This window comes from Stegodyphus dumicola, chromosome 4 (assembly GCF_044657685.1).
Source record: "Stegodyphus dumicola isolate Sdum_Otavi_A_Nest chromosome 4, ASM4465768v1".
NCBI lineage: Eukaryota > Metazoa > Arthropoda > Arachnida > Araneae > Eresidae > Stegodyphus > Stegodyphus dumicola.
Window position 1 is genome coordinate 76,726,084 of NC_140771.1, and position 27,096 is coordinate 76,753,179.

At 34.9% G+C, this 27,096-nt stretch overlaps 1 protein-coding gene across 2 annotated transcripts in view; it reads left to right on the plus strand.

Annotated features, from left to right (window-relative positions):
* The first annotated feature begins 2,738 nt into the window (after positions 1 to 2,738).
* The window catches only part of LOC118197135 (putative methyltransferase DDB_G0268948), a 49,527-nt gene continuing 25,169 nt past the window's right edge, over positions 2,739 to 27,096 (plus strand). The window contains exons 1-3 of one of the 2 annotated variants that reach the window (XM_035368638.2): positions 2,739 to 2,838; positions 22,986 to 23,104; positions 25,593 to 25,753. In XM_035368638.2, the coding sequence (XP_035224529.2) occupies positions 22,994 to 23,104; positions 25,593 to 25,753 (272 nt within the window). In that variant the 5' untranslated portion in view covers positions 2,739 to 2,838; positions 22,986 to 22,993. The remainder of the gene's footprint in view (positions 2,839 to 22,985; positions 23,105 to 25,592; positions 25,754 to 27,096) is intronic. The other variant, XM_085815109.1, reaches the window with a different exon arrangement.

Consider the following 27,096-nt stretch of genomic DNA (forward strand, 5'->3'; position numbering starts at 1 on the left):
AAGTATTATTTTGACTGCACCTGTAATTAACAATGAATCTCCAATTTTGCATATAGGAAAATTCAGTTCTTTAGGAAAATTACTTCGAATTGCTGCCTATGTATTTAGATTTATTGGGAGGCTTCGGAAAACGTCTACAGGGAATGGACCTTTAAGTGCTTTTGAGATTAAAGCAGCTGAACATTATTGGGTAAAAATTACGCAACGAGAATCGTATCAAACGGAAATAATGAAGTTATGAAATAAAAAATCAATTCTCGATTCTTCCATCTACTCCCTTAATCCAAGGCTTGATGAGGAGGGAATTCTTCGGTTGAAAGGTCGCATTCAATTTGCAGACTGTCACGAGAATTTAAAACATCCTATTCTATTACCCTCAAAATGCAAGTTTACCGAGTTGATCATCATGGACTCGCATGAAAGGGTATTCCATGCTGGAGTTAATTCGACACTAACTCAGATCAGAGACAAATATTGGATCATTAAGGGAAGACAGCGTGTTAAGACTATCATCAGAAAATGTGTGATATGCAAACGATATAGTGCACGTCCTGGGGTACAGGATATCGCTCCACTTCCTCCAGACAGAATCCAAGAGTCGCCTCCATTTGCTGTGACCGGGTTGGACTTCGCCGGTCCATTTTTTACGAAAGACAGGCAAGGTAAAGTTTACATGCTGTTGTTAACGTGTGCGGTCACTCGTGCCTTACATATAGAGATAGTAACTGATCTCAGCACTGAAAGTTTTTTGCTAGCTTTCCGAAGATTTTTAGCTCGCCGAGGACTGTGTACCACCGTGTACTCCGATAATGCCAAGACTTTTAAAAGAGCTGATAAAGAACTAAAACATATTTTTAAAACTTTGAGTCACTCATCTGTGAAAGAATTATTTTCTGCTAGAGGCATAAATTGGAAATTTATTATTGAGAAGGGTCCATGGTGGGGAGGGTTTTTGGAGCGTATGGTACGAACCATAAAATCCAGCTTGCGAAAAATTATTGGTCGATCATCCCTTACTGTGAAAGAGCTTGAAACAGTGCTCATTGAAATCGAGGCAATGATTAATTGTAGACCAATTACCTACGTGTTTACCGATCCCAATGAACCTTCTCCACTAACACCCTCTCATTTTCTGGTTGGTAGACGATTGCTATCTCTGCCTGCTAATAAAATAACATCAAATAATTTGATTGGGTCAAGAAATTCAATTATTAAACGATATAAATATCATCAAGATATTTTAAATCATTTTTGGAAGCGTTGGAGATCAGAGTATCTTTTTAATCTGAGATCTGCCAATATTTGTCCTCCACACTCTAACGCATCTCAGTTTAAAATCAACGATATTGTCTTGATTCATGACGACAAACATCCCAGAAATCTTTGGACAATAGGTAAAATTTTGGAATTAATGCCAGGCAGAGATGGTAAAATAAGATCTTGCATAATTAAAACACCTACTGGTACCTTAAAAAGGCCTATACAATTGTTATATAATATGGAACTTAAGTAATGTTTGTATTTGTATTTTTAGGTTTGATTCTCCTGACCTTGCTGATAGGTATTATTTAATGTTTTGTAAAATTTTATGTGCTTATAATTATGTATGCATGTTTGTTATATTTAACCATTTCTCCAGGATTTATTGTCGAAATATTAATTGTATATTCTAGAATATATTATTGAAAGATGAACTCTCCACCGAGTTCAGGTGGGGAGTGTTGTGTAATTTGAAGAAAAAGGCTAGAGGGCGCTGTTGCTCGCTTAGTTGTAAGAGAATAAAGTTTGTTCATGTTGAAGGCGGCGGCCTAAGAATACGCTCTGTATATAGTAATTAAAATATTGTCAAAAATGAAAAAGTGTTAAAATTAGTGAACTCACTGAACCACCATCATCTGATTTGGAGATGCACAAATTTATTAGAGTAATACCCTTTATAGCGCAAAAACAAATGCCAAAGTGCAGATAAATTTTATTCTTCAAATAGTAAGCGTTGTGCATTTTTCTTTTATTTTATGTAATTTTAATTTCATTAAAGTGTTAAAGGATGAGGCGAAATTGCGTATAAATTTATCATATTGGCATCTGTGTAATTTGTTTACCCGAATTGGGCCGAAGAAATAGTTCTTTTATTTCATCAAAATATTCAGTATTGAAATCATCTTGATTAAACTGTATAACCGAGGTTCGCTTAAATTATTGTTAAAGACCACACTTTCCGACCCCTTTTAACTGTTAATCAATGGAAATTGGTACTAATCTAAAGTTACAAATAAAGTTATTTTCTCACCCTAAAATTTTCATTAAAATAATTTTTTTATTCAATTTATTGTTAAAATTCAAACTTCTCTCCTCTTCCATGTCTATGCTTCCCTTTATTTTGTTACTTCATTGAAATATACAATTTGTTATTATCTATCAGAAAAATTTAGTAAATTTAAGAATATGAATTGAAAGAATAATTATTTTATATCCTTTTATGTTCTTTGAAAGAACTTTTTTACAAACACAGAATTAATAACAGTAAATTTTTGAAACTTTAGAGCAACTTATTTCATGCATATTTTAAAAATTTTGTATAATTATTACTCTAAAGATAAATTTCATTTGATCATTTAAAGAACTTGCTTATTTATCTAAAAAATACTAATTGCTTCTTTTTTCCCGCCGGTTTTGAAAATGTTGGACACAATTCATTCCACGGTCGTGAAGAAAATCTCGAAATCAGATAGCCTGAGAGCTGCCATCTAGCGGCTGACATGTGAAAATCTCACTTGAATTTCGAGCGTAGCTGTGAGCAGTAAGTCGATTAAAGTACGTGCGATTTATTTTGATTTGGTAAGGAATTATTCTACTTTTGTGCCAATCACTAATTTTATAATGATTCTCAGACGCAGCTTGAACAAGTAAATTAGTGTAGTCTCGTAATGAGCGAAACGCATTGGTAGAATCTGTTTTAGGTTTTAATGGCGGGAGAGCCGGCTATGACGTAATACATGTAAAGCCGTAACGTCGATGGATGGTAGAGAGGGAGAGGTTGTTTTATAATAACCAATGCTACAGATTATTATTATTATTATTTATTGTTTATTATTTTCAGAACTTTTTTGATTAGTTTAACATAGTCATTCATTCGGATATATTTTTAATAAGGTATTTCAAAATAAAAATTAAGTTAATATCTAAATTTAAAAAAATTTTTCAAAGTAAAACACATTTTTAAACTTAGAGAAAAAAAAAAGTTTTCAGTTTGTTCAGATTTTAGTTTTCATATGAATTTGATATTTTTCGTCGATTCTTGATGATATATTGCTTTTTATTTCATCATTTTACTTTATTATGCACGGAGTGATAATCTCAAAGCATTTTAACTACAAATGTCTAAAATCTTAAAAATTATATGCATTTTTTACTTTCCGGGAAAATCAAATTTTTCATTATTAATTACTTATGCATAACGCCTTAATTTTTTTCCTTTGGTTTATTTTATTTTTAAAAATCGTGTTAAAGGTGCTAGAAAGTAGTACCGATGGCGAGTTTTTATGAAGATCCTCTGACCGGCAAGGCCGTACACATATGGCCTAAAATAGTTTTCGTGACATCTTTAAGAAAGTATATATATATATATGTAACTTGAAATATGTCTAGGAAATTAAGGCTATATTTTAAAAGTATATAAATTCAAGATAAAGTAGCAACATTTTAGCATTAAAACTCAAGAAAGCACCCTCTTTCTTATGCCATCTTTGAAAAATTTGGACTTTCTTAACGAAATCCCGTGATAAATTAAAATTAAGAAATTTTAATAGATTTCTTCAGAAATCTATTTTAACATTTTAAGCCCTTTTTGTGGTTAAAATTAATTTATAATGATTACATAATTTAGATTTATTTACCTTCGTATATGTGTAAACAGAAAATAATTTTTTTTTTTTTTTTTTTTTTTTTTCCCCTGTGGTTAGACATTAGATTAAGTTATTAAATACAGGACAACACGGAACAGCATATATTTAGATCAGTAAGATGAAATACTTCTATAGGTAAAATGCGTTGAACAGTATTTTTATTTATTTATTTATTATTATTATTATTTTAATATTAACGTTTATTTAAGGCTTACCAGCAGCCGAGTATATAATACTTCTGAATAGTGGTAGTTCCATAAGGATTTGATTTCGGTAGCTCAACATGTTGGCGCATAGAGATTTCATAGTATTTTTCCTTGTTTTACGAGAATGTGATCTAGTTATTAATACTGTCGAATACTAGTAGTTTACCAAGGGTCCAATTCTGGCAGTAGGTTTGATTTCCCTAAAGTGTTTCCTCCAATAGTTTCCGTCACACGACTTTTAGGATGGTTTCCATTTTCTGTGGCAAATATTACTGGAGTGTCTTGAAGTACTTTGCAGTAATAAATAACTTACATTATTTAATTTAACTAGCCAAATAGAAAGAAAATTATTGGTAATAAAATTAATTCAGTGATCCAGGGTGAATCTAAAAAAAGTGAGCAAAAGTTAATGGATGATAGAACGCAGCTGTACGATCAATATTCATCATAATGGTTGGAATTCAAGCGGTGAGAAGTTAAAAGGTAGTTTTCCAGTGTCACATTAAGTAATTAACACAAGAATGACAGTAGATACTTTAGATTTGGTTTATGTGATTAACGGCAAAGCCTCGAGGGCTATCTACCTGAGGGATGCCTTCGTGGAGGACTTTCTAAGAGAACTGGCTGGTATAGACGTTACGCATGGGAAAAGCCTCGGAAACGCCCATGCAGCCAGCCCGTTCGAGGGATTCGAACTTCGGACCAAACTACTACCACTGTTCAGCAACTTTACCGCTCGGCCGCTCTAGATACTTCAGAAAACATTTTATTATCAGGAATATAATTGACGTACATGCTCAAAGAAATCGCTCAAAAGACCTTCTGCCAGCTGTATCGCAGGTTTCACACCTGCAGGATAGGGACTGACGCACATTTGCGAAGACCCAGACATTTCCTGATCATCGTCGGTAATAGCGGCGATCCTGGTGACTAGATCCATATTATTTTCAGCGGAGTACTCGTAGATTAGGCTTTTCATGTGGCTCCATAGGAAAAAATCCAAACACGAGAGATCCGGTGATCTTGGTGGCCAAGCTATGGGACCACCTCTACCAAATCATCGCCCTGCAAATTTTATGATTCGTATAACCAGCCCAGACCCTTTTTATACCATTTACAATGCCAGCTAGGCTGGCCATTTGAGTTTCCCCCAAAATTTCTATGACGAATATTGCTTGTACAGCTGTGTTCTATCACCTCATAAAGTTTTGCCCATTTTTTCAGATTCGCCCTGTTGCATAATAATTATATATTGATCACAGAGCTCGTATGACACGACTGTGATTCAAGTCCTAGTTCAGAATACGATGTAAAATGTAAATTATTAAATATTTTATTTTCTTGCATTTATGTACTTCTTTCATCTCTTGTGCAAACGCTAAGGACTTTTAATATAATATCAAACCAATCCTACTTGAGAAAAGTATTATTTTTCTAAAAAAAAATATTTACTTAGAAGAATTCTTCCAACTGTTCTGCCTATCAGCGGCTGGGTGGATAAGACCGCTGAAAATTGTTAGTTCGATCTGGGTTCAAATCATGGCCAACAGGCTGGCTGCTGCAGCATGTATATTGCAAATGACTTTTAATGTAATATCAAACTAATCCTACTTCTTGAGAAAAGTATTATTTTTCTAAAAAAAAATTATTTACTTGGAAGAATTCTTCCAACTATTCTGCCCATTAGCGGCTGGGCGGATAAGATCGTTGAAAATTGTTAGTTCGATCTGCGTTCAAATCATGGTCAACGGGCTGGCTGCTGGGGCATGTATATTGTAAATGAAGCAGTTTACCTTAGTAAGCTGTCTACGAAAGTGTTCCTCCCTTTAATCAGATAGCTGTAGAGTGTTTTGCCATAACCTGATGAATTGTGTTTGAATTGCTCATTTGATTTTAGAATATATCAAAATAAATTAAAATTTGATTTATTACGTGACAAAATCTACATCTTTGTTTATAGAACGAAAAATATTCTCAAACATATAAACTTCGCAAAAAATAAGCCTGTTTGGGGCTTCTATAATTAAGACACAACAACACGCCGAATAAATACTAATTCAGAAGTCAAACAACAAAAATTAGCGTTATATTTTCAAAAATTTCACAGGACTAGTTTCAATGGTTTTACCGAACCACCATCCTCAGCTGCAAAACCGCAAATTGATTTTTGTTGTTTGACTTCTGAATTAGTATAAACTTCGGTTAAATAGGTATTCTTAAGTGAAAACGTGCATACAAGTTTCAGAGAAGTTACGTATAATTTAGATTTTGAAAACCATTTTACAGCTCTTTATTCTACAATATAGTTCTTTATGCTTTATTTTCTTCAATTCTTCAATACGCAAGAGACAATTATCTTCATAGAGAACGAGATTTCATTGCTGTTACAACAGAAAGTTGATCAACTCTGGATTAACCAGAGTAATATCAGAAACGACGTTCACAACTAAACTCAAAACCACCTTTGGTTTTTGTCAATTTTACCGGCCACCTGTAATAAATGGCTAAGTTTGATGGTGTTATCACTAGGGCTGTGGAGTCGGAATCGGAGTCGGGCAGATTTTGGGGTAAAAGGAGCCGGAGCTGGAGTCGTTAAAAATAAGTCGACTCCGACTCCAGTTTTCATTGGACAGTTTGAATTTGAAATGAAATTAGAAAGAACTGAAAAAAATGAATGACAAGCTGAGTTATTATTTTTATTTATGGACTGTATACATTAATATATAGTTATTTTCTATTTTATTGACCTATTAATAAATAAATATAAGGGAAGAGGATGGATTTGATATTTGCTTAAGGAAGTACATATTTAATTATAAAGAGGTTTTTAGAATTAAGACTTTTTAGAAGATGTAGATAACCCTAATGTTTTACTAACAGAAAGACTGTGGAATGATCTTGCAAAATTGGAAACTCTTCTTTCTATGACGTATATATCCACGAAAAAGCTGCAATCTGAAGAACTGACAGGAGACGAGAATGGGATGTTTGTTCTTTCTGAAATGGAGGGTTTATTGCAGAAGGAATCATTTCTTCAATGAAGAAAAGAGAAACTAGTTTGCTAGACAATGAGATCTTGCTGGGTTCAATATATGGAGATCCGAAACACCGAATTTTCTTGGATGACGAACAAATTAAAAGCCAAAGAAAGTCATCGATGAACTTTCATTAAGAATGAAATTATTCGCAGACCAATTAGAGAATTCGAATCAGGACAGTCAAACTGCAGACACTGCAATTGAGTCTCTATCATCCTTTTCCCTTGATGAATAAGATTTTGAGAAATATTTTTGGATAATATTGAAAACGCTAAGGCAAAGCGAATGGAAATAAAAAACATGAGCCTTTAGATTTAAAAATGGAAAAATGCAAACAAGATTTCTACACAGCCTTTGAAGAAATAGAGAAATATGATTGCGCTTGCAAGACGCCTCTTTTAGAACTTCTAAAAATCTGTCCTGAAAAGTTAACAGAAGCAGTCCTAACAGTTATAGCTCTTCCTCCTACTCAAGTTGGTGTGGAAAGACTCTTCTTAGCTCTGAAGTTTATCAAATCGGATCTATGGCCATCCAACAAAGAAAATCTTGTCGAAGCTATACTGTTTCTTAGAAATAACTAATACCAGTTTTTCCATTTCATAATAAATGCTAATCAATATAAATAATTTGCTATGCCATTAATTTTTTTCTCTAGCATCTGTTACTTCTTTTATATTAAAAAAATAAGCTGTAACCCATGTGTTTATGTTTACACACATATATATATGAGGGAGTCGGAGTCATTAAAATTCCAGGCTTCGGAGTCGGTCATTTTTCCTATCGACTCCACTGCCCTGGTTATCATCGAACGGCTTTTATTCCCCGAAACATTATCAGGTGATAAAGAACTGTGAACTTGGTTTTTATCACAAGAGCTGATATTAGTCTGAGACGATACAGATGATTTTTTGTACCCGCGTCATTTTTCAAATGTGTTGCCAGTCAGCAAAATGTAAGATATTTGTCTTTCAAATCCCTATTATTAATTAATGAAAAATCTGTATGTTCCTCACGTATTCTGGAAAATCGGCGGTACCTAGAGCCTCCAAATTTTGAACTAATATAGTCATTCACCCGGACGCGTGCATTTCGAAGCCAGAACATTGTTTAGGATGCACCAGTGGGGAAGATCGATTTCACACCAGCTAGAAAAGTTCTGATTCAGATTTGATGGAGAACACTCCGAGAGACAGACCCACGGATTTTTTATGCAGTGCTAAATCTGACGAGAGAACATTCTGCTAGCCATATTTTAAGCGCCTCAGAGTCGCACAGACACTGTACACTTACAAATATTCAAGCCTTTCGATTCGACTAAGATTCGAATCTGTGCCTAATGATATGGCAACCAGCAGTATTAACCATTATACCGATCGGGACGGCGTACTCTAAAATTTTTTCGCAGCTGTCTGGCAAATTACTTTGATATTTTACTGATGACACATGTTTTTATAAACAAATGTAGCAAGGTTCTTTAACTGCGGAATCTTTTTTTTTTTTTTTTTTTTTTTGTCATTTAAATAATCTTTTATTATTACTGTTCATGCGATGGGTGCGTTGTTATACAACAATTTCAAATTAACTAGAAGTGGACTGTACTAAATATTTTATTCGACAACTTTAATCAAATGCGTGCCATCTTTCAAGCGATGATTTACTACTAACAACAACAGCAATGAAAAATAAAACTGAGTAAGCGTTTACAGGGTTGCTGTAATGAACATCTGCGCCATGCAAGGCGCCAAGAAGAGAAAAAATGACGTAATCTTACAGTTAAATAGTCTTAATGACTTAACATACCCCCCGGCATTGAAGGGTTACTTCAATAATTTCGTGCGATAATACTCATAATAACCTACAAAATTGTACAATTACTGCCTTATACAATAAAGCAATACGAATAACATCTCTTAATTCAATATAATAATATTCAATTTTCAATAAAAATTTTATACACAATACAATGTACAATACAAGTTTTATAATAATAAGCAAACACTTAACTAACTTTGGAAGCTACTTCTTGGGGTAAAATTGCAATTTTTGTAATTCCACGCTTAATGATGCCCTTTGCTGTCTGTATTTCTACTACTCTAACCTTACCATCAACTCCAGGAAAAATTCTTGTAATGCGCCCTAACACCCATCTACAGACAGGAAGCTCATCCTCCTTAACTAGTACTAGCATACCTATTTTAATATTCGTTTGTTCTACCTTCCATTTTGAACGCTGTTGTAGTGTGTTTAAATAGTCCCTATGCCAACGATTCCATATCAACTGGACAAATCTGGTAGTTCGTTTCCATCTTGAAAGTTTGTTTTCAGGTTTATCAATTAATTCGGGTTCTACTATAGCATTCAAGGGTCTTCCAATGAGAAAATGACCTGGTGTTAATGCCTCTAAATCATTTACATCGGAAGATAAGGGAGTAATAGGGCGAGAATTTAAAACAGACTCTATCTGAGTTACTACAGTTAATAACTCCTCGAAAGTCAACCTTGCATTACCTACAATCCGCTTTAAGTGATATTTCACGGATTTTATTCCAGATTCCCATAGTCCACCAAAATTAGGTGTCCGTGGGGGAATAAACTTCCATACTATTCCTTCTTCACCTAAATAATCTGCTAATTTTTTGTCAGGATTTCTAATTAAATTGCTAATTCTTTGCAATTCGGCATTTGCGCCAACGAAGTTTTTTGCGTTGTCTGAGAAAATGATTGAGCATTTTCCGCGCCTAGCAATAAATCTCTTTAAGGTGGCAATAAATGCGTCAGTGGTGAGTTCACTCACTAGTTCGAGATGCACTGCCTTTGTTATAAGGCAAATGAAAAGAGCTAAATATACCTTATGAAGAGTTCCTTTCCTCTGTCCCTTGTACCTAATAAAAAATGGACCGCAAAAATCGGTGCCGACATGATTAAAGGGTGAGCTCGGATTTACGCGCTCTGCAGGTAATGACCCCATAATTTGTTCGATAGTGACTGGTTCATTTTTACTACAAATTATACATTCATGGGTAATCTTTCTAGTTAAATTCCTACCTTGTAATGGCCAAAATTTCTGTCTCATAAAACACAATAATGCTTGCGAACCTACGTGTAAATATTTCTGATGATAATGCTCAGCAATCAGCTTAGTTAGTTTGCATTTAACAGGCAAAATTATTTGATGTTTTTGTGAAAACATTACATTGGCCCCTTGTAATCGGCCTCCTACTCTCATTACATTATTTGCATCCAAAAAAGGGTTCAAAGAAAGTAAATTACTTTTATTATTAATGGGTTTACCTTGTGCGAGGGAGTTGTAATCTGAATAAAAACTACATTTTTGAACCTCTCTTACTAAAAAGGATTCTGCCTCATTTAACTCCTTTGAACTTACTCCTCCTGTTCTTCTCTGTGCTCCTTTCTGTTTTGAACACCTAGAGTTCCAAATGAACCTGAAAATATAACTAACAATACGTAATAATTTTAAATAATTGTTGGTGATATCTAGGACATTATCAATAAATTTTGAAGGCAAAGTGCATAAACAAGCAATGTCAGTTCTTTTTCTCAGTTCATTAGAAAATGTCTCTGTTTTTTCTAATTGTTCAAAGTCAATGTTCTTGTTAGGTATGACACCCTCACTCAAGAATGGAGGACCTTTCCACCACAGATCAGCATCATGCAGCTTGTCAAAATTCAGTCCTCGGGAAATAAGGTCTGCTGGGTTCTCCTCTGAACGCACATAATTCCACTGGCATGTCTGTGTTAGGTCTTGGATCTGCAACACTCGATTAGCAACAAAAGTTTTTAGTACATGCGGGGGATTCTGAAGCCATGCTAACACTATGGTTGAGTCACACCACAGACATATTTTGCTGATGTCCAATTTCAATAAAGGCACCACCTTTGCAACAAGCTGTGCTAGCAGTACAGCTGCGCAGAGTTCCAGTCGAGGTACTGTCAGCGGTTTTAGTGGAGCTACTCTGGACTTGCTGCAAAGCAAATGTGAAGATAAATTATTGTCATTTCTACAGCGTAAATAGATGGCTACTCCGTATGCGTGTTCTGATGCATCTGAAAATCCATGAATTTGTATATCAGAAAAACTATCCTGTAAAACATATCTACTGACTTTCAAATTGTTGATAGATTGCATTGAATCAATAAAAAGTTGCCAATCCTTAATTTTCCTTTCGGGTAGCGGATCGTTCCAATCAAGCTTCAATAACCAAAGTCTTTGGATGAAGATTTTTGCTTTTGTTATCCCTGGACCAAGCAGTCCTAATGGATCATAAATGCGAGCAATATCAGACAACACTGTTCTCTTTGTGTAAGTAGTTGGTTTCTTGATGGTTGATTTGTACGAAAAACAATCTATCCTTGGATTCCATAATAATCCTAAAGTTTTGATGCTCTGATCGTCATCGAAATTACTGAAAGAATATTCCTCTTGTCCATCCGGAAACTGCAAAAGATCAGGATGATTAGCACACCCTCTGTGCAGACGCATTCCTCCACGTGATAATAGGTTAATCGCGACTGTAATTCTTTAGCCTCTATTAGAGTATGGGCTCCTGTGAGTGCGTCATCGACATAAAAATCCCTTTGTACTATTGGCGCTGCTAACGAAAAATTGTTTTTCTCGTCTTCTGCTAATTGATTAAGTGTGCGTGTTGCTGGATATGGTGCGTTGGAAGTACCGTAAGTTATAGTCTTCAGTCTATAGACCTTAACTGGTTCTTCTTCACTACTCTTCCATAAGATGCGTAATAAATCTCTTTGATGTTCCTTAATCAAAATCTGACGATACATTTTTACAATGTCTGCTGTGAAGGCAATTTTATGCGTTCGAAATCTGCAAATAATATCAAATAGTTCGTCTTGAACTAACCCTCCATTCAGCAGAATATCGTTTAACGAAATTCCAGTAGTCGTAGGAGCAGTGGCATCGAACACTACCCTAAGTTTAGTGCTAGGTTTCTCGGGCCTGAAAACCCCATGGTGAGGAAGATAATATGAGAAACTAGAGCTATCCCCTTCATCAATTTCTTCGGAATGGCCTAATTTATTATATTCCTTAATGAAATCTTCGTATAAGTGTTTCATTGCGGGATTGAGAGTGAAGCGTTTAAGTAGATAATTCAGTCTTTTGCTAGCGTTTTCTCTCGATTCCCCTAAAAGGCTAAGTCCTTCCTCCTTAATTGGCATTTCCACTACATATCTGCCATCACTTTGCCTCGTGTGTGTACGAAGAAAGTGCTGTTCACAAAATTCCTCTTCCTGACTTTTCACTTTTTTTGCTTCATTAATACCTTCAATCTCCCAAAACCTTCTCATGTTGTCAGATAAATTATCCCCATTTTCCACAAACCCACAATAATTATCAACACTGCCTTGCTGCGGCATGCGCACTGACCCGCTAACGATGTATCCAAAAACTGACTGATGGAGAATCAGGTCTTGCATATTTATTCTATTTGTTCCCAGTAAATCAAAAAATATTTCGTTAGATAATAAAACATGTATTTGACCAGGTTTATAAAACTCTGGATCAGCTAAACCAATGAGTTGCAACTGCTTAACATCAGGAATGTTTATATATCTAGCAGGCGTTACGCGAGTTATTTTTGGAACAACAAAAAATTTTAAGGTACGAATAAAATCTCTAGTAGCGTTAGCGATGGTTGCTATAGCTTTTTCCTTAACACCCATAACTGTACCATTGATACCTGAAATAGAAGCGTTTATTTTTCTTTTCTTCAAATTCAATAACTCAGCACCTTCTTTAGTAATGAAATTATTTTGAGAACCGGAATCCAGCAAGGCTCTCAGCGAGATAAATTTTCCATCATTACCCTTAACGAAAATAATTGCAGTTGAAAGTAGAACTTGTTTATGAAAAGAACTGGAAATATTCAGAGTAGTACCGTTAATGGACTTTGCTTGGTTGGTTTCATTAGTGTCACTAACCTTTTGGCTGCTTGCCACTGGAGTAAATGTATCAGCATTTGGAGAAAGATTACTCCTTAATTTATTAGTCTTGTTTGTGATTTGATTCGATGTGCCATTTGCTTTATCGAAATTTTCTTCATTTCGATCAAAATGTAAGAGCGAATTGTGAAATTTCTGACATTTTCTGCATGTATTAGAACTTTTACAGTCCTTGATTGTGTGGACCGAAGATAAACAATTGAAACATAGTTTTTTTGTCTTTACAAATTCAAATCGTTTCTTGACTGTTAGATTTAAGAATTGCGCACATTTCAACAATAAATGATCAGCTTTACAATAAGGACAATTTTTTGAATTTTCCGAAAGTGATGTAAGAGCTTTGGTATTAAATGAACGTTTCGATTCCCCATGCCGAGGTTTGTAATGTGATAGGGTGCGAGCGTGTTCCTTCAAAAAACATGTCAGTTGTTTAACCGTTCCTATCTCGTCTTTTTTAAGTGACCTTTCCCACCAACACCGAGTATTTCTATCCAACTTTTCAACTAATAAATAAACAATTAACGTGTCTGAAAATTCTTCCACCTTTTGCTCCAATGCTTCCAAGGATCGTAAACATTCATGCACCTTATCGATAAATTTTAAAAGCGACGAAGTAGATTCACTCGTTTGAGGTATAGAAATTAATTTCTTTATGATAGAATTGATCAAATCTTTTTTGTTGCAATAGCGATCAACCAACAGATTCCATGCTATGTCATAATTCGAATCTGAAATTGGAATGGACTGAATAATATTTAAAGCGTCTGCCTTACACGAACTCTTTTAATATTGCAATTTTTGCGCATTAGTTAATTTGCTATTTTTATGCACAGCTGCGGAAAATAAATCCTCAAATTCAATCCATTCTTCGATTTTCCCACTAAATATTGGAAGAGACAATTTAGGTAATTTTATATCCGAAACAATTATGTCTTTACTCGAACCGTTTTCATTTGAACAGCTATTCCTTTGAGAACTGATCTCAGAAATGTTTCTTTTAATTTTCAAATGAATTTCATCGAGATTATCTACTACATTTTCCTTTTCCTTAATGAATTCGTCAGTGTCCTTTTCTTCACAATGTGCAAATAAATAATCGAAAATGTTACTTAATTCCTTTTTAAATTCTAATATTTTTGATTCGTATAACTCCAATAAGGAAATATCTGCTTCATCCACTGTAGAATTTACCTTATTTTCAAACTTTCTGATACTGCATTTTAAACTCTTTTTGTTAGCTTTAATTGCTTTCAATTCACTCATCATGAACAAATAAATAATTTATCACTTACCGTGATTGCAGATTTCTCGACAGCAACACCGGAAATGAACGATGACACAGTATCCAATCTTAATTGCGTAGTCCACACGAAAACGAAAGCATTGCAAACACTCTATATGAAGTTATGCGTAATACAACCAAACGAAAGTATTACAAATATTCTAAAAGGTTAATTTTAGCAACGATGTCTTTTACCTCCGGCTCGACGGACCATAAAGTGTTCATGCGATGGGTGCGTTGTTATACAACAATTTCAAATTAACTAGAAGTGGACTGTACTAAATATTTTATTCGACAACTTTAATCAAATGCGTGCCATCTTTCAAGCGATGACTTACTACTAACAACAACAGCAATAAAAAATAAAACTGAGTAAGCGTTTACAGGGTTGCTGTAATGAACATCTGCGCCATGCAAGGCGCCAAGAAGAGAAAAAATGACGTAATCTTACAGTTAAATAGTCTTAATGACTTAACAATTACGGTCTGTAAAAAATCAAACTATTTAAATTTGATTTTTAACAAAAATATTTTTTTAATAATTTCTGCTCTAGCTATGTAGAATATTGTAAACATTTTCGTTAGATTGGAGTAGGTTAGTTGATTAAGGCAAAGCAATTAAAGGACTGCCTACTTATAGGAAGGGATGTCTTCGTGGAGGATTTTTAAGTGAAGGGAAGGAATACCTTCATGAAGGACTTCATAAGAGGAATTGGTTCGTATTGGTATTGGTTACACACGAGAAAACTACCAACCATGGAGGGATCCGTTTGCTTGGTTGGGCTGGACCCAAAACAAACTAATAGTATTCAGGACTTTTTAACCATTTGGCCATTGCTGAGACTCGCTGGGATACGAACTACCGGTGTTCAGCTGCCTTACCGCCTGTTCGCTGGTGGGTCATTTTCCTCAAACGTGTGCGCATTTCATGACGGGCATTGATATAAAGGCGTTTTAGGGTTTTTTTGTTGTGCACTTCTTGAGAATCATTCGTATACTTCTCGGCAAAACGGAATTATAATCTAATAGCAGTTTTTATAGGTATCGGACAGATTGGTATGAGAATAGATTGCTTAGGAATCTGGTTTTAGTCAGTTGCATATGGATCACTTTTAGTTTAGTCTTGACATTCCAAGCTTCCAAGCATAGATTTATTTTATTAACTATGAGTGGGTGTTAGTATAATAATAATTTTAAATCTAAATCATTCTGCTTATTATTGGTAGTATCATAACTAGAGCATTTGCCGTCCGGGGCGGTCTCCGAAAATGCCGCCAGAAGTGGTATCTAAATTTGCCGTCCTTCTTGATATGCAAGCAAACAATTTTAAAAAGTATCAAAATGACATATAGTGAAATAAATTACAGCTCTATGTTTATTTCTAAAGAAAAACTAATTCCAGAGTTTTAAAATCATATTATTATTCTGCTTGCTTTTTTCTTCGCAAAAACGTTTCGATGACAGTTTAGTGGTCTACTTGATTTCTCGATCTGCTATTATGTAGATAGTGCACAAAGATTTCTTTAAATGCAAATAAAAATTTGTAGTTTTTACGTACATTTTAAATAACTTTTATTTAGAAAACTCTTCTTACAAGGAGTAACATTTACAGCATTTCTAAGAAAAGTTTCTAGTAGTATTAGAATATTTGAAATTTTGTTCTGAAGATTGCATTTTAAAATAAACTCTAGAAATTCAAAGCTACCGCCTTTCCTTATTCCTGTTTCGTTTTCCTTAGCAATAATGGAAATAAAACTCTGAAATACTTTTCTCTTAACATGATGCCACCGTGACCATAGTGAAATTGATATTCATAATTTACAAACAAATTCTTTGAAGGAATAAAAAGGATATAACAAGCTGAAATCGTCTGGTGATTTTTTTTAATACTCCTAGAAGAATAATGAAAATTCAGTATCTCATTATTCTTCACCTGCGCTGAAGTTTCACATGACTAACGTCTATAAAATTATGTTTCATATGAAAAAGTAGCACCTGAAACGCCACTGATCATTCGGGGTGTTTAATTAAGTGCATTGCCAACCGAAGAAGGTTAGGAATCATTAGATTCGCACATGAATTGGATCAGAATAAGATCACATAAGATCAGGAATGGTGGTATTTTACCCATACGTAACGTGAATACGAGCCAGTTTTTCCTGGGAAAGGCTTTCGTGAAGGCATTCCTTAACTTAAGTTAGTAGTTTTGAGTATGGTTTACAAATTAGGAAGTGGGGGCTGGAGATAATGCTATCTCTAATTTCTAATGGTTTAAAGTGTTCTTACCCGGCCATTGTTTTAGCAACCATAGGTTGTAGATATATACTTCCAGTTAACAAAAATGTTTTAATTGACTCAGATACCTATGTTTTGGCATTTTTTAAAGTAAAATTTCACTCTTGTTGAAACTGCGAAATCTAGCTTTTTATACGTTTATAAGTTCCTATACTTATTAATTCAGAAGTCAAACAACAAAATCCAGCGTTATATTTACAAAAATTTCGCAGGACTAGTTTCGATGGTTTTACCGAACCACCATCTTCAGCTGCAAAACCGCAAATGAACAAGATAGGAAATAATGATTAGATCAAATAAGAAAGCCTGGACAAGAATAAGCAAGTGGCGCCGTCTGTTGGTGAAACCAGAACTAAAACATAATTTCTTTAAAGGCCGAAGGCAAATTTGGATTGGAATTAGGATCGTTAACTAGAACAGAAAGATTTTTATGAATGTGAAATGCCTCTAGAAAATCCAGTTCTCCAATGGAAGAAGTTTTTTTGAATAATTTTGGCAGCAGAAAAATGGAAAGTGTGATTTTCGGACCAACAATGTTGAGCAACAGAACACTTCTGTGTTTTCTTTTTTCTAACACATGCCTCATGTTCCTTGACGCGAAATTTTAAGGCTCTCTTAGTTTGGCCAATGTAAATTAAACCACACTGGCAAGGAATCCTATAAATACCCCAGGAATTCATATCCGGAATGGGGTCCTTGAGTATGGAACTCGGAATTTTATTGATGGGGGAATAAACAACCCGAAAGTTAAATTTCTGCAAAATATGTGCAACTTTATTGCTAATTGATGGAAAGAAGGGAATGACAACAGAATTTTTATAATCTCCTAAAACAAGAGTGTGCCTTTTAGTGTGTTGAGATGAGAATTTTTTAACTGCTTGATTAATAATGTTGGGTGAAAAGCCCCTGTCAATAGCTATTGCTTTTAAATAATTTAGTTCTTCATCAAGGGCTAGTTTGAAGGAGCAAACTTGAAGAGCACGGAAAACATAGGAATAAAATGAAGCTAACTTTTGTTTAGTCGGATGACATGATTTAAAGTGTGGTGGAAGGCAAACCGATGAAGGTTTACGGTAAACCGTAGTACTGAAGTTGGATGTGTTACGTGTGACCAGAATGTCGAGAAACGGAAGAGAATTGCAAGTCTCAAGTTCAAAAGTGAACTGAATAGCAGGATCAATAGAATTCATTGTTGAAAGAACTTTATTAAAATCATATGTATTACCTTCAAACAGGGTAAAAGTATCGTCTACGTAGCGGAACCATGCCGGGAAGTTTAAAGTTTCAAACAATTTTGATTCATAATAATGCATGTAGATACCAGCCAGGATGGGACTGAGGGGGTTTCCCATGGCTAATCCCTCAGATTGCTTGTAATATTTGGAAAACAAAATGTGTTTGTTTCAAACAGAATTGAGTGAGAGAAATTAGCTCATCAATTTCGATGCAAGAGAAATGAAATTCGCGATGGTTTCTAGACATCTTAATGCACCCTCCACTGGGACATTGGTGAATAATGACTTTGCATCAAAAGAAACCATGAGTAAATTACTAGGAGAAACGTTTTTAACTTTTTTTACAAACTCTATTGAATTTTTTATGGTGTAAATGTTATTGTCTAATAGAGTTGAAAATCTAGGATCTAAATATTTAGCTAATGGATACGAGGCAGTACCTAAATTTGATACGATAGGGCGGAAAGGAATACCACTTTTATGAATTTTGGGAAGAGCATATAATCTGGCACAATTCGCAACAGATGGGATAAGCAAATGTTTTAAGTTGCTTGAAATGATTTGCGAAGATTTGATCGCAGTTTTTATTTTTGACAAGTCCGAAGGTGAAGGATCTTTAGGGATCGGATTATATGGTCCTTTGTTTAAGAGTTTATTGACACCATCGATGTAAGTGTTCTTATCCATGACGACTATCTGGCCACCTATGTCGGCCTTTGAAATGATAATATCCGGGTTAGAATGAATTTCGCGCATTGTAGCTCTTTCTCTCGCAGTTAGGTTTGGTTTAAAAGGTTTATTATTGAATTTCACATTATGAGCGATAAGATGCCTAATCATTTCTTTTTGTGAATCTGAAACTTTACTGAACTTGAAAGCTTTTTCGATAGGAGTCAAAATCTTTGGAATCGAGGGTTTACAGGTTTGTGAGAAGTTAAAATTATATTTTAGAATTCTCTCTTGTTCTTCTGAAAGACTAACATTAGAAATATTAACTATTGGTTTGATGTTTATAATGGGAAGATTTTTTGAACTACTTGAACTGGAAGACTGTAAAAGAAGTTTTTCGAATTTAACTGCAAGGGTGTTTTTATGACGGTTAACTGCATTCTCCGTTCTAGACCAAGACTTTTGTTCCAGGCCAGTGAATTTTGGATGTGATTTAGCGAGTTCCAAATGAAGCTTATAGAGTTCATGTTCAATTTTGGACAATTGTTGACGTGTATCCCTTATGACGGACCGAAGTAAGGCAAGCTTGCAATTTAACAGAATTCTTGAAACGCGACTCGAAAGTTTATGATTAGATTTGATTTGAATAAAATTGGGGATCAATTTTTTACATTTACATTTAAGTAAAAAGTCAAGATGATTCAGGAATTTTTGCCGTTTCAGGCGTAATTTAGTGAAACGGTTAACGGATGAAGGCATGATAAACAATGCAGAAAATCAAACTAAATTAACTAAGCAATAATAAAGCACACACAAAACAGCAGAAACATCCCTCACTGAAATGATTTAATTTACATTTATTTACATTTAATTTACATTGGCCAAACTAAGAGAGCCTTAAAATTTCGCGTCAAGGAACGTGAGGCATATGTTAGAAAATAGGAAACACAGAAGTCTTCTGTTGCTCAACATTGTTGGTCCGAAAATCACGCTTTCAATTTTTCTGCTGCCAAAATTATTCAAAAAACTTCTTCCATTGGAGAACTGGATTTTCTAGAGGCATTTCACATTCATAAAAATCTTTCTGTTCTAGTTAACGATCCTAATTCCAATCCAAATTTGCCTTCGGCCTTTAAAGAAATTATGTTTTAGTTCTGGTTTCACCAACAGATGGCGCCACTTGCTTATTCTTGTCCAGGCTTTCTTATTTGATCTAATCATTATTTCCTATCTTGTTCATTTGCGGTTTTGCAGCTGAAGATGGTGGTTCGGTAAAACCATCGAAACTAGTCCTGCGAAATTTTTGTAAATATAACGCTGAATTTTGTTGTTTGACTTCTGAATTAGTATTTATTCGGCGTGTTATTGTATCTTTCCTATACTTATATTTAGGACAGTTTTGTTATATATATATATATACACACCTTGTTATAAAAAATAAAATGCGAAAGGACTCCCATATGACAGAATTGACAGAGATATTCAGCATGAAAATCGTGTATCATATTCAGTGTCGTACATAAATGAAGAACGAAATGTTTGTATTTGTAACGTAACTAAAAATATCAAAGGTTTTTTTATGCTAAGAAAAGGTTTCTTATGTTAAGAGATAAAGTAAGGAACATTACTGTGCAGATTAATGGGAAAAATACTGATGAATATAAATTTTGATTTACGTGTTTTCTAACTTATATTTATAAATAAATATATGTAAGTTAAAAATACGTACATCAAAATTATAAATTAACAATAGCCCTTAATTTCCCCCTCTCTATTTTAAAAATCGGAAAATCAGAATAACTCTGCGGACTGCGTCATTTCTAGATCAATCCATTTTGCATGGCTAGCGTAACGCTAATACCGTAGCTAATTCGCAACCTGAACTCAAATTTTCGAGAACTGAAACCTTTCTGACCTATAAACCAAAACCTCCTCTTGATGAACCTCCATTCTGAATAACTGCGCATCTTAGCTTCTGCCTTTCTTCTTATAAAGACGCTATTTCTCTGTGCTTTGTTCCTGCCACAATAGTATCTAAAATGTAAATATTCTGGTAATAGGCACGATTAGAGTGCCAAGTGAATTGTGGCCAGAAATGAAGTAGAAATGAATATTTAATCCTACTTGGTTGTCAAGTTTCCTATTCATAACGGATACAACATTTTGGCATTCTTCCTTTTCAGAATTCTTCCTTTTCAATATGAAACTACGTTCTGTGCTATCAGTATTTCTGTGTTTTTATGTATCAGTGTTCTTACATCAGTTACTTCTAAATTTCGTTTTAGTACACGCACGCACACACACACACACACACATATATATATGACCTGGCGCGAGGTCTGGGGAGTATGGTGGATGGGTAGTATCTCCCAGCCTAGTCGTTGGATGGTGTCCCTTGCCTCCAGAGCCACATGCGGCCTCGCATTGTCAAGGAGGAGGAATACACCCTTACAATTGACCAATGCTGGCTCTTTATGCATCAGTGTCTGATGAACTGCTGCGAGTACAGGCCTGCTGTGATGAATTGGCCCATTGGCAGGAGCTTATAGTGCATCCCTTGACGACTAAGTCTACTAGATACAGAGCATGATTTTGCGTGGGTGGAGAGAAGGTCTAACAGTGTGAGGCACGGGGTCTGTTGTGACATCCAATGTCTGGAACGCCTGGGTGTGTCACTCTGGACTCACCTTTCATCGCTGGTAAGTACTCTATCAAATATGGATGCATTGCGGCGTCGAGTAAGCAATGACAAACAGGCAGCGTCACGCTGTTGCTTGTTTGCATCGGACAGTGAGTTGGGGTACCCATTTGCTCAGCTTGTATGCCTTTCCTATCCGATGCAAATGGAATCTGATCGTTTCATCAGATACCTGGAAGTATGCAGCAAGCTCACCACATGTTTGGCTACTGTCGCTCTCTGTGGCTGCTCTCAGGGTCTCATCGTCCAGCGCTTGTGGCCTACCTCTACGTGGTGCATCACTAAGAGACATATCCCCTGACCTGAACTTCTGGAACCATTGCCTAGCGTTTCGTTCATTAACGACATCATTCCCAAAGGCCTTGGCATATTCGGCGATTTGAATCTGCTGCTGACAGGCCTACTTTAAAATCATACAGGAAACAACTTCGAACGAGCACCTTTGACGCGTCCATTTCAATCAGTCGCCGTGTGAGTTATGTTTGAAGTTTCTAGTTCCACTTATGCTGCGAGTAACATGCGTTTCGCGTGTTTTTTCCGGCTGTCATGATTTAGTTGTCATAGGCGCTGCAGTTGAAATGAATACTGGAGCTGTGACCCGGAGTACAACATTGGTGTGAGCAGTTGTCACGTGATCCAAAGAATTCATCTGGTTGGTTGAGAGATATTAAGTTCGTCATACTGAAAATCAATGATGATCTACAAAATACAAGATAAAAAATACAAAATAATGATGAGATAAGATTCAAAAACATACATTAGAAGAACTACAGGAGTGTAAGTTCAGAAATGTGCATATGAAGCGAATCAGAAAATAAATCCCTGATCACGTGTGTGGTCACCCAAGTGCATGCAGGCTCTGGCAGTTGCTGCATGATTTGGTTCTTCGCTGCTAAGTGCACATAAGCATATTTACAGATATCCATAATATTACGTGGGAAAGTCTTGACATGTTTGAAGTACCGATGCAACGCTCTTTTATATTATTGATCAATGCTTGGACTCCCATCCTAACCACTTCATTGCCAGGTTTGGCGACTATTTTTATGTTGGAATTCACTCTTCCAACGTCATATCAGAAACGGCATAAATTTTTTTGGTTACCTTGTATTAACTAATCTTTTAATATGCAAACGAAAATAGTGTCAGAAATTGCAATTTTGAAATTAAAATTTTTTGGGCAATTTTCGTCAAACAGAAGTAAAACTTTTTGTGTTTTATTTTTTGTAACGAGTGCAATTTAAATATTTTGGTAATTGTATTTGTGTATGACAAACAGTTACAAAAATTTAGGCCAGGTCTTTTATGGACACGATATGTAAATGCAAACCTTTACTATTAAAACTTTTCTATAAGATTGCCTTTAAGCTACGTTAATAAAGTATAAATGAAACATAAATAAGTTTCGTATAAAATCTTAAATCTCATCCTTTGTGTATCTCAAAAATTTTGCCAAGGTCTTATGCTCGAAATTTGTCTAACTTCGCACCATTTTATATATAGAATAACCAATCTCTTACTAGCTTTGTTCGTTTTTATGCGCATGGCTGAACAATGTTGCCAAATTGAAAATTCGAAATATTTTTCATCAAATGCATTTATTTATTCTTTTCTTTAATATTTCCCGTAATACTTCGTAATATGTGACAACAGTATGTGTGTGTATTTTTATTTAGTTTAGAAAATGGCAGACAAGCAGTTTGCGGGAAAAGAGCACGCGAAAATATACAGCGTTTACAGGAAGGATACTCCCGTGGCACTTGCTGAAAAATTTATATTTTATTTGAAGGAAAAGGTATGTTATTATGAAAAACAAATTTCCATATTTACTTTTTGCGTTGATAAACATCATTCAGCAATTATGCAAATATCTATACAGACATCTACGAATTATTTGAAAAAAGTATTTTACGATATTAAATTAATTTTATATCATAAAAATTATTTTTAGTGAATAGATGCGTATCCTTTTTTATACGATGATACACTATGCCTTATTTTTTTCCGTAAAATATTCTAGCTTTCAACTCTATCCAAATTCACTCATTTCTATTTTTAAATATGTATGTTTGTTGCTCCCATTATGTAAAAAAGGCGGCACTTTGAGCCAGAAAATTTGAACGCACAGAGTAATCCACCGGAACATCGGCACCTCGAAGCCCCAATTTTGAATTTTTTTATGTTTTATGTGAACTTAATGAAATTTTGATTAATAAACACAGCAATTTAAATGTAATGTAGTGTAACATATTTATATTTTAAAGTTAATCAGAAAACTCGATCATTTAAAAAAAAAAAGTATTTTGCAGTCTGCAAAGCGTAAGGTATTTTTCTTTCCAATTTAATCGGCAAATTTCGCTATTTAAAAGAAATGTAATAAATATTTACGGCCGATATAAAATATTTTTGTGTTTCATGCGCCAGTGTCTTGTACTTCGACAAAGCCAAGATATTTAATTTTTGTTTAAAATTTCATCTGCCTGTTAATCTGTATTAATAAAATAAGGGATTTAAATAAAAAAAATTTCATAAGGAAAAAATACTAAAAATATAGGAATGGAGTTTATTATCTTGGTTGTCTTTTAACATACAATGAACAATATTGTTTTCCTCAAACAGTATTTGCACAGTATGAAAAATTAGTCTTGTTAAAACAATTTTTTTCTACCCTTTAAATCGGCAAATCTTTTCGTAGCATTTTATACATTTATTCTCTCTCTATCGACAAAATTTCTAAAGAATTAAATTAATTCTAAAGAAATAAATTGAGACATGGATAACCGAAAGTATGTTTTTTAAAGCTTTAGTTTACTAAAGCTTCTCTCGCCAGCGTGCACAGTAATAGGCATTTAAAACATTATTCTTAATGCAGCTTACAGATTTGGCTTGGTGTCTCGTAACTTATTAGTGTTTATGAACCCAGCATCTTCTATTGGAAGCTTTATATCTTCAAGAAACAGTTGTTTGGCTATATCTAGCTCAATGAAAAGATCAGATCCATTAATATCACTCTCTTGGTACCTTAACTTTGAATTTTTTCCGGATTTATACACATTAAGGAAAGAGGATTTGTAGACACTGATTGCAAAAATAATTCTGATTGTAACCGTGCGGAAATTGCTAAGCTTTTTAGTTGGTACAATGTTTGAATGATCTACAAAAGTTTGGTTTGGTTTATTTGACTATGGCAAAGGACTCGAGAGCTATCTGCCTAAGGAAATTTATGCCTTCGTGGAGGACTCGTATACACGTGACATATAGAGAAAAGCTCGAAAACACCCATGCAGCCAGCCATTTCGCAGGATTCGGACTTCGGTGTGAACTACCAGTGTTATAGCGACTTTTCCGCTTGGCGCTGATGAGCCGAGTTACGAAAGAGAAAAATGTGTAGTTCTAAGAATATGAGTACTGTTGTACCCAGTTTCTGAAAGTTTTCAATGCTTTTACTTCAGAGCCATACCATTTAGTGTGGTGGTTTTTTTTTTTTTTTTTTTTAACTTAGGGTATCAGGACTTAATGCCTGTTGAATTTTGCAAATCAAATTTGGCTTTAATAAAATTGGCTTTAACGAAAGGTGGCACGTTTTTTTGCTGATTTTCTGGCTGCATAGATACTTTTGTGGTTTCATCCATGTGTAACAGGAATACGAATTAGTAGACTTTGCCATATCTAAATAATGTAGCACAACTTTTTGCTCATTTCATATTGTAATTTTTCTGTCATTAGGCCTTACCTTTTCATGCCTCCAAATTTGCGTTTGTTGTATTTGCAAAATAGGCAGGGTTTTATTTTCTTTATTAAATATTTTCAAAGTTTTAGTAATGTTTTCTGAATTTGAATATCTGTTGTGTCTGGCTAAGTCATCATGTTTTGTTAGTCTGACTTTAATTCCCAAGTATGGAACAAATATTTGAAATTAGGATCAGTGCATATTTTATAAGCAATCTGCTTGAAACATCCGCAGATACAGCAATAATACTGACCCTATTTAATTTTGTTGCTATATCTGCAGTTGCGACTCATATACATAAAAAAACACGATTACTTTACAATTAATTAAATATGTAGACATATTATTGTTAATTTAACATAAGTATGATACGGACAAAAGGTCAGGGAAGTTACAATAATATACCATCTCTACTACGTACAGGCATGCAATATCTTTACGAATTTAAAGAACATGTTACTAAAATATTTGTTATTTTTTTATTTTTATATTTATTCTGACATACTTCTTAATTTATGTTATGTGTCTAATAACTAACTGCTATTTCTTATAGTACGATGGGCCTTTGGATACAGCTGTGGACGTGGGCTGTGGCTCAGGGCAAAGCACCACCATCTTGGCTTCCTTTTTCAAGCATGTTTATGGAATGGATTCAAGCGAAGCTCAGATAAAAGAAGCTGAAGCCACTCGAGCTCTTGCCAATGTGACTTACAAGTGAGTGTGTAAAGATCTTATGTTATAGTAATCAAATATTTTTTATTTTGAGAAACTTTCATTTCCCTTCTAATTTTAGTTTCCTGCCAGAATGCAAATTTAAATGAGTTCCGAAATAGTATTTAAGTAGCAGAATTTAAGAGTTCGGGGTAGAAGAGTCAGTTACGAATTTATGCCGCATGGTTTGGAAATAGCTATGTAGCTGAATATTTGGTGCTACCACTTACTTTAATTTACAATGTGGGACACACAAAAAAAAAAAAAAAAAAAAAAAAAAAAAAAAAAAAAAAACGAGATTGGTTCAATAACTCATTGTACTTACAGAATCAGTTCTCCGTGACATTATCACCTTCAAAGTAGTTCCCTTCAGCATTCCCACACTTCTGTATTCGGTGCTGCCATTGCTGGTAACAGTTCTGGAACGAGGTTTTAGGAAGGACCTTCAGGAGATTCTTTGTTTTTGCCTGAACCTCTTCAGCTGTTGTAAAATGAGTTCCCTTTAAGTAAGATTTAATTTTCGGAAATAATAAAAAAGTGTCGCATGAAGCCAAATCAGATGAATAAGGAGGATCACAATAATGTTTTTTTTTTTTTTTTGTCAGAAACTGCTTAACAGAGAGGGCCGTGTGAGCCTGTAGCCATAGTCCTGGTGTAACAGCCATCCATCACTCCACAACTGTGGCCTTTTCTCCTAATTGTTTCACGAAGTCTTTTTGATACTTCAGTGTAGTAGTATTGATTAACAATCTCACTGGGAACCCATTCAATCATGATGAACATACTGGGCGCCCCACGTTTATCATCTTCTACATCGTCCCTTCCCCCTCCGAAAAACCGCTTATGCCATTCAAACACACTTGTATGAGACAAAGTTTCATCTCCATAAGCCTCAGTTAACATTTGAAATGTTTCCTCCGTGGCCGGTCGCTGAACGCTGGTATTTCGGTCCGAGGTTCAAATCCCGCGAACAGACTGGCTGCATGGGCGTTTTTGTGGTTTTCCCCATGTGTAACGTGTATACGAGCCAGTTTCCCTTAGAAAGTCCTCCACGAAAGGCATCCCTCCTCTTAGGCAGATACCCCTAGTGTGCTTTGCCATAATTAAGTAAACGAAAACCTCCGTGGCTGCTTTCTTAAATTTCACAAGAAACTTGATTCGCTGTTCGGTTTTTGTATTAGACATTTTTCCAACAGAATGCAGTTGCACGTGTTCATTCAATGACGCAATACTTCTCACTGGCGTGAACGGTTAAGTCGAAACTCCCCGCATGGATAGAGGAGGTGTGTAGCATGATGTCACCAAAACAGCTGTTGCCAACTTCACCCTGTTTTCAAGCTACACAG